At 48.9% G+C, this 11,517-nt stretch overlaps 5 protein-coding genes across 5 annotated transcripts; 3 read left to right on the top strand and 2 right to left on the bottom strand.

The window, feature by feature from the left end:
* Positions 1-199: 199 nt before the first annotated feature.
* Aud_006044 (spermidine synthase) lies at positions 200-1,976 on the top strand (the record flags this gene model as incomplete). Its single annotated transcript, XM_043290953.1, has 3 exons — positions 200-1,149; positions 1,215-1,521; positions 1,581-1,976. 3 exons carry the CDS (start codon positions 200-202, stop codon positions 1,974-1,976), a joined length of 1,653 nt encoding a protein of 550 aa, XP_043146888.1.
* A 479-nt stretch (positions 1,977-2,455) lies between these two features.
* Aud_006043 (dynein family protein) lies at positions 2,456-4,336 on the bottom strand (the record flags this gene model as incomplete). Its single annotated transcript, XM_043290952.1, has 6 exons — positions 2,456-2,599; positions 2,658-3,280; positions 3,336-3,429; positions 3,488-3,870; positions 3,966-4,127; positions 4,216-4,336. The coding sequence occupies 6 exons, from the start codon at positions 4,334-4,336 to the stop codon at positions 2,456-2,458; spliced, it is 1,527 nt and encodes a 508-aa protein (XP_043146887.1).
* A 480-nt stretch (positions 4,337-4,816) lies between these two features.
* On the top strand, positions 4,817-5,754 carry Aud_006042 (uncharacterized protein; the record flags this gene model as incomplete). The annotated part of the gene is made up of 2 exons (XM_043290951.1): positions 4,817-4,872; positions 4,935-5,754. The coding sequence occupies 2 exons, from the start codon at positions 4,817-4,819 to the stop codon at positions 5,752-5,754; spliced, it is 876 nt and encodes a 291-aa protein (XP_043146886.1).
* A 338-nt stretch (positions 5,755-6,092) lies between these two features.
* Aud_006041 (phosphatidylinositol-3,5-bisphosphate binding protein HSV2) lies at positions 6,093-7,174 on the bottom strand (the record flags this gene model as incomplete). The annotated part of the gene is made up of 3 exons (XM_043290950.1): positions 6,093-6,623; positions 6,684-7,040; positions 7,106-7,174. The coding sequence occupies 3 exons, from the start codon at positions 7,172-7,174 to the stop codon at positions 6,093-6,095; spliced, it is 957 nt and encodes a 318-aa protein (XP_043146885.1).
* A 1,922-nt stretch (positions 7,175-9,096) lies between these two features.
* On the top strand, positions 9,097-10,661 carry aspA (putative septin AspA; the record flags this gene model as incomplete). The annotated part of the gene is made up of 5 exons (XM_043290949.1): positions 9,097-9,117; positions 9,290-9,359; positions 9,424-9,544; positions 9,739-10,341; positions 10,406-10,661. The coding sequence occupies 5 exons, from the start codon at positions 9,097-9,099 to the stop codon at positions 10,659-10,661; spliced, it is 1,071 nt and encodes a 356-aa protein (XP_043146884.1).
* Between the last annotated feature and the right edge of the window lie 856 nt (positions 10,662-11,517).

Below are 11,517 nucleotides of genomic sequence, written 5' to 3'. Positions count from 1 at the left end.
TGGCCCTCTTCTTTTCCTTTTGGGCTGCCATCTCCTATCAGTGTCTTGTTCACATCCTTTACTGTTCGAGGTCGAGCGCGATGCTATGATATTGAAATAGCCAGGCCCTTACATTGAAGCCTTTCAGACTAGCCGCAGCTGATTACTTCGACAGTTGGTTACAGAGCCGAAACAGACACGTTGTCGAAAGCTGGACATCATGTCTTCTCCCGGAGGAATGCTCCAGCGTGTCAAGCTTGAGAAGCTTCTGCCAGGTGTGGCATTGCTGTTCCTCACTGCTTTCTATTCCCCTGTCTTTCTCTTGACACTGTCACCGGTTTTTGGCTCTGCACCGTCCCATATTTTTCACGGGTATGGAGTAGCTGTCGCTGCCGCTGCTGGCTGGTTCTTGAAGGACGTGATCCATCGGCTCTCTGGTCGCAGAGCAGTATATTTGGTCCCCGTTCTCGCATTCTGGGTGCCGACCATCCAGTATTTCATGTTTCACCAGAGCTCATCTTTCGGGAATCCAACCGGCCCATTAATTATTGATATATTTACCTTTTACCCTCTGGTACTGGTTTCTGTGGCCTGTGCCGGGAAACTACTGCAGGCGGGCCTGAACATGAGCCAGCATGGAGACCTTATGACAGAGCATATTCCCCTTCTCGGATCCTATGTTATCTACTCCGCAGGAGAAAATTTCTCAAAAGCGTTTATCTCGAAGTTCATTGGCTTGACCTTCTTTCTGAGCCGTGGCGGCCTTCAATTGCTGATTGCGAGCTTGTATTCGGCTACCATCCCATCCAAATGGCTGGTATTAGCTGTTCCATCTATCCTCTTCTCTCTCACGTCTAATGTGCACATGCCCTTCAGCCGCACAACTGCCGCTTTGAACGCTGCTATTAAAGTGGAAGGTTATGAACTTCTCGCTAGACAGGATTCTTCCACAGGGTACATATCTGTTCTGGAGAACTTGGAAGATGGCTTCCGAGTGATGCGGTGCGATCATAGTCTCCTTGGCGGTCAATGGACAAAGATGCCGCGCAATTACCATCCCGAGGTCAAGGACCCCATCTATGCTGTGTTTGCTATGCTCGAAGCCATCCGTTTGATCGAAACCGACCACGGCGAAGCGCGCGTGGATGCCAACAGCAAGGCTCTCGTCATGTAAGCAACCATATCACGACGTCAAATTTGTGGAGGCAAGGCAGTCAGCTAACTGAACCTTTTAGTGGACTCGGGGTAGGCACCACCCCCGCTGCCTTGATTACGCACGGCATCGAGACCACAATCGTGGAGATTGATCCGGTTGTGCATAAATTCGCCGCGGAATACTTCCACCTACCCTCCAATCACATTGCAGCTATTGAAGATGCTACAGTGTTTGTGAAGCGTGCCCAGGAATCCCCCAACCCTGCTCAATATGACTACATTGTCCACGATGTCTTCACGGGCGGGGCGGAGCCAGTCGAGCTCTTCACAATCGAGTTCATCAAGGGTCTATATGACCTATTGAAAGACGATGGTGTTATTGCCATTGTAAGACCCTCCCCTCGCCTACTCAACTCCGTCACCTCATCCACTGATAATATCTACAGAACTACGCCGGCGATATTTCACTTTACCCAGCTGCACTCACTGTGCGAACAATCAAGGCAGTCTTCCCGTCGTGCCGAATCTTCCGCGAAGACGCAGCCGCAGATGCCAAATTCGATTTCACCAACATGGTGATCTTTTGCAAGAAAAGCAACACGTCCCTTCGCTTCAGGGACCCAGTCAAGGCCGATTTCCTGGGAAGCAGGTCTCGTCAAAACTACCTTGTGCCCAAGCACGAGGTTGACCCAGTCCAATTCGACAAGATCGAGAAGGGCGGAAAGCGTGTTCTGGTTGCGAAGGAAACGGGCCGTCTCCATAAGTACCAGGATCGTGGTACAATTACCCATTGGGAGATCATGAGGACGGTCATGCCGGATGCGGTTTGGGAGAATTGGTGAAACGATTTATATACTTGTGAATGTATTACTATCAATCTTCTGAAAAGTTCGGTTGCTTGCACAGCTTTATTTTGAAGAATGCTGCGACGTATTTTGAAATTCCGGCTCAGCCTTATGTTCATGAAAGTATGCGACGTATCATAAGCTTGAAAAAAAAAAAGTCGGAAGACATTGCTACCAATTTCTTTGCGGCTAGCCATCACAAGACGCGCACCTCGCAGACCAACAGTAATCGGTGGTGGTGGCCATCTTATGATATCATTCAGTTGGATGAGATGTAGCTTCGCAGATAGACAAAGGGAATATGTGCTAGTCAGATATGTCGCCCAACTCTAAGACTCCTAATCCACCGTAACAGGTTATTCTGGTATCGAAAACAAAGAGCGTCGCCAAGCCGATATCCTCGATACTTGGAGTATGTACTGAACGGGAACGATAAAAGTACAATTAAAAGGGCGCTTAACTCAACTCGTCGGAATTCAAGCCGACGGACTTCCACGCGGACTAGTTCCAGGTTTCTTGACCAAGCCTGCAAAGAAATTCGCAAGCGCTTGGTTGTGCGCCTTTTCATCCCCCGGTGACGAAACGACCTCTTTTCTCTGGACTCGGCTAGCCTCTCTCTCCTGGAACAGATTAGCAACAAATCCGAACCGAATCTTCCAAATCAATCGGGTAGCTTACTTTGAGTTTCCGCAGCATATCGTCAGCGTCGACTTGGATACCTCCCATGTTGAATTGCACTGGCCCGATGTGCTCGTTGACCCGACCGTTATCTTCCAAAGGCGACATTTCAAGTTGAGGCACTTGTTTTGTGGAACGGTCTTTCTCATCTTCCAGCTTCAGTTGCTCCAGGACTTCTAATTGCTTGCCAAGGAAGCTCTGCATGTCCAGCGTCTCCACTTCGATCTTGTTCGCGCTATTTTGGCTTCCGGGATGCGCCATCGCGGTATTGCGCTTCGGATCTGTGATCGTTTGTTCAAATATTGTCACAGCGCTGGTCCCGTCTTCGGCACCGATTGCGCTGTCGTCCTGAGGCTGATCGGCGGTTCCAGTAAGTGACTCGGGAGGATCCTGGATCTCAATGGACCAAGCAGTTGAAACACCTTCCATATCAAAACCCTCTCTGATAATTCGAATCTTGCCCCATGAATCCCAATTCGGAGGCACTAAAATCTTGTCTCGATCAATCACATTGTGCTTGAGCGATTGTCGCTTCAATAACGAATGTATCTCAAGGGACGAATGTATCAAGCTCTGCAGGGAGTTGGCGAGGAACGGGGTGGTATATATCAACGATGCGCCATCTGCTAGCGGTTAGCACAATTTCTCGGAGGCGTTTAGGAGAATGGACACTCTCACGTTTCAAAAGAATAGTCCTCATAAACTGAAGGATGAAGTCAAACTCCTCTTCACGCCATCCGTGATCCTTCTCCAGTTTCTCGATCTTATCCGCCTATTCAAGTCGCAATCAGCCCTGTCTGGTCCGTTCACCATGATCTAGCGCCACATACCCCTTGACAAACCACACACATGGGGATCCCAAGTCCCTCATCCCATTCACCAGGGCCGAGGGGTATCGTCACTGGTCCCCCGGAGCTGGCCAATCCTTGCGTTCCAGCTGAACCAGGATCCATGCCCCTTTTCCGGTCCTTCCATTCCGTCATGATCTCTTCCATTACAACCTTTGTCTCATCGTCAAGGGAGATGAGAACATGTCGCAGCAAACGAACCCATTCCCGCAACCTTCGAACCCATGTCCAGGGGTCTGACCAGTCGAGCAGGATTACGACTAAAGTTTCTGGGACTGATTGAGGAGTTAAGAGCGGCTTGAGGAGCGGTGCAAAGGACAAGGACGGTTCAGAAAGTAGATATGCAGAGACCCGAGCTAAGGTATCTGAGGCGAAAACGACTGGTTAGCCACCATAATCATCACAAGAGCCCGATCTATGATAGCGCTGTGGGGTAAAGGCCGGAGAAAAGTCGAATTACCTTCCTGGTCGGCATCCAGGACGTCATGATATGTGTATCCTAATGCGAATTGATTGGCGACTGGCGGCAACCTTCCCCTGCGCTTCTCGCTGATCAAAGTAGGATCCGAAGTGTCCGCGGATAGTGTCTCTATAAACTCCCTCTGTGATTCGGGAGTTCCTCCTGAAGTGAATTTGATAGATCAGCAAGCCGGTTCAGAGCTTCAACTACAACCAAGGGATGATAGAGAACAAATCAGTAGCCTGCGCACCTAATATCAAAAGATTCTTCTCAGGCAAGCGCTTTCCATTTGCGACACTGTCCAGCATGGACGACCAAATGTTTTTCTTGGGGCCATCTTTACTTGACGGTCGACTATTGTTTCCAGACATTATGTCCAAGATCGACCCTGCTCAACCTGTGCTGACCATTCCAACTAGTTGAATGCTTTATCAGAGCTCCGACCTGCTTAACGCGTCGATCTTGAGGCCTTGCGCACAGGGAAAGGAAAGAGGCGGACAGGGCCAGGGGATGTTCAAAGAACGGTGCTGTAGCTTGTGATCCTGCCCGCAAATCGACGGATGAATCGAACTTGAGAGTAAACGATACAGTCAACAGGTTAAGTCCCGAAATGTCCAGTTGTGATAGTAAATGGATGTTCTCCTCTAGAGCAAATTAAAGTCAATCTGCTTAGATGTAAACAATGTTTCATAATATTATGAGTTTCCCGCTCCGTCTCTGCGGGTGGGACCCTGCGCGGAGCCCACCCGTGATACCATGGCTTAGGAGCTTTTGCGACTGTCAAGCTACCTCGTTATCTTCACTTTTGCCAAAGACTACATACAACAACCTGTCAACTACGAAAGTCGACTATGAACGCTATTCGTCAAACTCAAGCGCTCAACAAGCGCGAACTTGAAAATGCAGTGTACGTTCTTTATCTTCTGAATCTTACAGCTTCACGTTACTGACGTGATTGAAATTTCCTAGCCCACCTGAAGCTTCCTGGCACGCAGATTATCGGGATACGGCCTACATTTACATCGGGGGCCTGCCATTCGATCTCTCAGAAGGCGACATTATAACAATCTTTTCACAGTACGGAGAGCCAGTTCATGTGGATCTGATACGGGACAAAGAAACCGGGAAGAGTCGAGGGTTCGCGTTCCTAAAATATGAGGACCAGCGCAGTACAGATTTGGCTGTGGATAATTTGACCGGGGCAACAGTCTTGGGCAGGGTGCTTCGAGTGGACCATGCGAGATACAAGAAACGTGACAACGAAGAGGACGAGGATAACGTTGCGAAACTGATGGGCGAGACTACTGATCGGAACGCAAGGGGCGAGGATACTGATGACGAAAGAAGACGCAAGAAGCGAAGGTCCAGTGAATCCAGGGAGGATGAGGCGCGGAGTCGTCCCCTGCTCAAGGAAGAGAGAGAGCTTCAGGAGTTGATGATGAACCATGATGACGAGGACCCTATGAAAGAATATCTCATCGAAGAGAAGAAGGAAGAAGTGGCGCGAGCTCTTGAACGGTTGAACAAGGAGAAGAAGCATTCTCGCAGACGAGATTCAAGTCGAGAGCGATCGAGCCGTCATCCCCGCCATCGTCATCACCGTCACCGAGACGAGGATCGATCTCGCTCTCGAGAACGGAGACATCGGCGTGACCGATCCAGAGAGGAGCGTTCCCGCAGAGACAGATCATCATCGCGGAGAGAAAAGTTTTACAGGGAGAGATCGCCCGTGCGCTCCCGCTCCCCAGTACAACGAGGGGATCATGAAAGAGATGATCGTCGACGTTGATACGGAAACAAATGATCCATTGCTGCTGCGCCTGTCCGTTCTCAGGAACATGCGTATCAGGCGTCAACTTGCAGTAGAACGAACTTCAACCCGCCTCCTCGAACCTGTGGATTGGGCCTACCCAGCGCACAAGAGGTCCTGCTCATCTTCATCAATGGCAAGAAGGAAATTGGCGTGGTCCTCAATCAATACGTCCCATATTGTTCGAATCGTATCGTTGGAACAGGAACAGGTTTTCGAGGAACGATAGATTTAACTATTACATTACCAGGTGCATATTGTCTATACTATGCATCAATTTCAACCCGTGATATCAATGCAGGGAGAAAGGAGCGGCCTCAACCGGCCCCGAGATATCGTTTCCAACCCTCTCTCACGCAATGCCGCTTCCCATCGTCCCCTTCGCGAATCACAAATTTCTCCCATCGCCCATCTCGGCCAGAACCTACTACAAGTATGGTCCGATCGTCGGGCCAGCCCAGGACACCTTTTGACGGTCGTGCAAACGATGTTCCTAAAGGGGGAACGTAGAGTGACCCTGGCGGCGATTCTTCGCCAATCTCGAAATGGGCACTCGCGAAAGAATATACGTCAGAGAATACTCGTGGGAGTAACGGAATTTTGCCTAAGATTCCCCATTTCTGGTTTGCCCCTTCCTCCGACGGCGAGGAAGGTGACTGGCTTCGGCGGGACTGATTTCGTGGATGGGGGATATCGAACAGATGGAGCGTAGACTTATCCGATGTGACAGCTAGTATATTGTTCGAAGGTGAAATCGCAAGTGAGAAGATCACCGCATGGTCTACTCCTCGTCGTAGTTCGGCCATCTTTGTGCAGTTGCTCGTAGAAAACACTCGTATCAATGTACCCTGAACAGTAACAGGTCAACCATGTATAGACTTCGTCACAGAAGGGGGCGATTATAGTACCGCTTCACTCGCTGTTGCCAGCACTTCACCGTCGGGACTCAACGCCATGGCACGCAGCGGAGTACTATGAGCAGGTATGATGCTGACATTTCCCGTTTCCAGCTCGACGATCTGCACCTGCCCTGGAGATCTTCCTGGGAAAGCTAGTAACTTTTGCCCTAGGCAAGCCAGACCGATCGGGTTGTCGGTCGTTTCGAAGACTGAGAGCTTCTGTGGAGGATTGGAAAAAGCGAAAATGTGTATGCTATTCAATAAAGCCACAACGATCCGCGATTTCGATAGACGAACACCAAGGACGGACGTACGGAACTCGAGTGTTATGACTGCTTTTTGTTTTGCATCGTCCCAGATCACCAACTGCAGAGTCCCACGAGTCAGATTTACCAAAATATGCAAGATGTCCACCATAAAAAGCTGCGCACCTTGTTCTGAGGAAATTTGGGATTTCTTCCTCCGCCAACGATAGCCAGGTAGTTTGACTGGCCTAGCATTACCACTACACCTATTCCAGCATTGAAATCTGCATTGTCGTGAAGAAAAGGGGAGTTAGAAATGGCGCATCTTCAGAGGAGGATGTATGTACCCCGTGATACTTTTAGCTCACATGGATTCGCATTGAAGACTGTGGTTGATCGATCAAAATTTAGCTGTGCTGGCTTTGCGACGCAGATCTCACGCTGTTGATCGCTGGGAGTCGACTCTTACCACAAAATCCGGTATCCAGCCCAACAGAGAAGCAGCTATTGTCACTATTAAAGCTAGCAGAAAGAGAATACGGCCCCACGGACTCATCGATAACCTGTCGAGTATCCATAGTGATAGGCGATGACAGGAGCCATGAAGGAGAACCTATAGGTACTAGTAAATATTTGGAAGGATGTGAATCAGTGCCGATGAACAGTATTTGCTAGTGCACGCTGAATGAAGAACAGACAAGAGTAACGCCAGGAGAATATTGTCAACTCAAGAACGGCTCGATGTTGGATAAAGCATTTTAGATCGGACCTTGTGATGAGGCCGCCAAGCTAAGGTCTCGGAGCAATGACGAAAGGTTCAAGCTCCCCCAGAATCACTTAGGTACACAGTACGTAGTGGCTGAGGTATCCGCAGGGTCATACTTGGAGGTTATCATCACATGATCAACAAGTGCTATCAACCTGGAACGCATGTTCTTGATCAAATTTGGAGCTTGCACTTAAACGACTGTCAGTGAGAACAGAGGTCTTTTGTGCTAGTGTTTGAATGTTACACACAGTGCGGATCTGGTCTCATCATTAGGTCGAATAATGAAGCTCTCAACAAGCAACGCAGTTATCTTCGCCTCTCATGCATGAGCTGTCGACATCAGCTTTTCAATCGAGAACTCAACACAAGTGCGGCGCTAGGCTACCTCTAGAAATCATCATTGATATTCTGCAATACTAGCCAAGGGTAGAGAAGATGATGCTCCTCTAGGAATCCTTAAGAAAGCGTCCATGACCTGGTCAGATCGATTGTTCGAAGAATGTATGAAGGTTGTTCGTACAGTTGAGCCAATATCAGCCTGCTTCTGTTGCCAGAAATCCTTGAACAGATTAAGAGTTTGGTTCTGTATATAGCTGCTTCGACTTCTGATCAGTCTTAGTTGAGGTATCCATTGTGTTCAAGCTCAGCAGGGTGCCGTGCCATATTTGCCTCAGGCAGAACATCAAGATGACAGAGGACAGTATGGTAGGTACTGTACCTCAGGCTTGAACTTTTGATACAATAAATTACAAAGTATACGCTGCATAAAGCCAGAGAGACCCACCACTGCACCGAGTATCAACCCCTGAATTGAATCCTTGAGTGCCTTCGCATTACCTAGGTAGCTAGCTGTTTTGCATGACCTAAATTGATAATAAAATGTCATTCGAGAGACCTTAACTTACAGTGTAAATTGCTAACTGCAGAGAAAGGAACTCCCTACTCATCCACATGGCTCTCATCAACTAAGGTAGGTCTGCGCTTTCAATCTGGAGAAGCCAAAACCAGGATAGGCATAGTACATTACCAGTCAACGTAAGAGTAAAACAATAAGGTACTACATGGGAAGGCGTGTTTGGGCTTTTTGGCTGTGGGTGAAATGGGATGTTGTTACCATACTGTAAGATCCACTGTATTTGCGTACCATGGAAACACCGATACGGTACCTGGACCTTCCCCCTAAACTAGCTACACTCAAGTCTCCAACTGGTCTGTTGCTCACTCCATTCGATCTCAGGAGAGACACAACAGCATCCATCCATCTTTACCTTACTAACTTCCCCAGTTCCCTACTTTGGCTTCATATTCTCAGTCTCTGGAGCTGCCATTCGCTTCCCCCCCTTCTTCTTTAATCTCATCTGGACTCTCTCTTTTTGCTCGAGTTCCCTCCCTTATCCCTTAGCCCACCATGTCGTCGGCTCTCAACGCGGTATGTTGTTTGGCTTCCCCTTTCTGGCCTCTTGACTGAGGAAGACAATCCCGCACTTCTTCATCCATTCCGCACCCATTGTTCCGATTGGGGTTCAATTACTACGACTCATATATATACATGTGTCTCTGTTGCCTTACTCTGAAGATCGTAATCTGACATTCCACATAAGATTCGTCGCAAGAAAAATGTCAAGAAGGGTATCCAGTTTTGCTTGATGGTCTGTGGTGCTAGCGGAACCGGTATGTTTCGAATCGTCTACCAGGCCATTGTCCCCAATACTGATCTGGTATCTTCTTTGAACAGGACGTACAACCTTTGTCAACACCCTTTGCGGAAAGAAAGTCCTCGAGAGCAAGGATGCCGACGATGCTGCCAGCGCTCACATTGAGGAAGGTGTCCGTATCAAGCCTGTCACAGTCGGTAAGTTACCATCATTGCTTACCCAGAAGGAGAAAAGGCGCTGATTTCATAATTCAAAGAACTCGAATTAGACGACGAAGGCACCCGAATTTCCCTCACCATCGTTGATACCCCCGGTTTTGGTGACCAGATTGACAATGAAGCCAGGCATGTAAAAACCAGTCCCGCATGTGCGCCCCAAGACTGACTGTTCTTCAGCTTCGGTGAAATCGTCGGATACCTCGAACGCCAATATGACGATATTCTTGCCGAAGAATCGCGAATCAAGCGTAACCCTCGCTTCAGGGACAACCGTGTCCACGTCCTCCTCTACTTTATCACACCCACAGGTCACGGCTTGCGCGAGTTGGATATCGAACTGATGAAGCGTCTTTCTCCTCGTGTCAATGTCATCCCCGTTATCGGAAAAGCCGATTCCCTCACCCCTGCCGAACTCGCCGAGTCCAAGAAGCTCATCATGGAGGATATTGAGCACTACCGCATCCCTGTGTACAATTTCCCCTACGATATTGAGGAGGACGACGAAGATACAGTCGAAGAGAACGCTGAGCTGCGTGGGCTTATGCCATTCGCGATTGTCGGGTCTGAAGACTTCGTTGAAATCGATGGACGGAAAGTGCGGGCCCGGCAGTATCCCTGGGGTGTTGTGGAGGTTGAGAACCCCAGGCACTCCGACTTCTTGGCTATCAGAAGCGCCCTGCTTCACAGCCATCTCGCAGATTTGAAGGAGATCACCCACGACTTCCTCTACGAGAACTACCGTACTGAAAAGCTGAGCAAGAGCGTGGACGGTGCTGCCGCGTATGTTGCTCCTCATATCTACTTTCGTTTTGTTTCTATTCTTCTGCATGATACTGATTCCCAGGTACAGTGGTCACGATTCCTCTATGAACCCCGAAGACCTTGCCTCTCAATCAGTCCGCCTCAAGGAGGAGCAACTCCGTCGCGAGGAAGAGAAGCTTCGCGAGATTGAACTCAAAGTGCAGCGTGAAATCGCCGAGAAACGCCAGGAATTGTTGGCCCGCGAAAGCCAACTCCGGGAGATCGAAGCCCGCATGGCACGTGAGGCCAGCCAGAACCAAATGGCCCTTCAGCCCGAGGCTGCCAACGGGGATGCTTAAATTTCTTTTTGTTCCATTTCCGAAAGCAGTTCTGTCAAAGCGGGACACAGTTTTGCGGGCTCGGACCGTCTGTGCTAACTTAATGGAACTTGTGGCACAGCGGGTTGTAACTGTTCATGGGGTTGATATTGACCGTCTATTCACGTTAATAGCTTCGTCTTGCTGAGTGAGGGAGGACCAGGGAAAATGCAGCGCTTCATTTCTCGCTGACTGACACCATTCCTCTATTTCATAGAGCGGTATCTAAGACCAAGGGATGGTATCTGGCTGTTGCTCCCGACATTTGTTTTTTCTCATATTTACCTCGGGACTTATATTTCTTCTCATTCCACTGGGGATTTGGCCGATCTTCAGAGTCCATGTTGCAATGCCCGGTGTCCGGAATAGCTTTTTCTAATCTTTTACAGTTGCTGCTTGTAACGCTGACTCCAATACCTTTCTTTGCTCAGTTCTCCCTTCTCCTTTGTCTTTTTTGTCAACCGACACCTGTCCCATCTCAGCAGCGCCGCAAGATTCCCTCTGTTGTCGTTTCATCCTTTGTCCGCTCTCATAGCTTACGTCATTGTCTCTACTATCATTCCATGTTCAAGTTGAATAGTAGTATATGAGGAAGAAAAGTACATTCTGTACTATTTACTACGTAGTTGGATCGAAACCCTTGCGCATGTTTGTTCTACTTACCAAGATTTCCACAAGGACGAACCATTTCTGCCAGCCTTGAAAAGGCCAAGAGGAGAAAGGGCTGGAGATCGACTGGAAGGATTGTTATTTAATGAACCCCGGGGGGCCAGCGCAGCTTCCCTCGCGATTGATTGAGCTAAGATTCTCGAGGAGTCACATGGAGATGTAGGGAGAC

This window comes from Aspergillus udagawae (assembly GCF_001078395.1).
Source record: "Aspergillus udagawae IFM 46973 DNA, scaffold_4, whole genome shotgun sequence".
Classification (NCBI taxonomy): domain Eukaryota; kingdom Fungi; phylum Ascomycota; class Eurotiomycetes; order Eurotiales; family Aspergillaceae; genus Aspergillus; species Aspergillus udagawae.
Note: the sequence above shows the minus strand (reverse complement) of the source record. Positions and strands in the feature narration are given on the sequence as shown.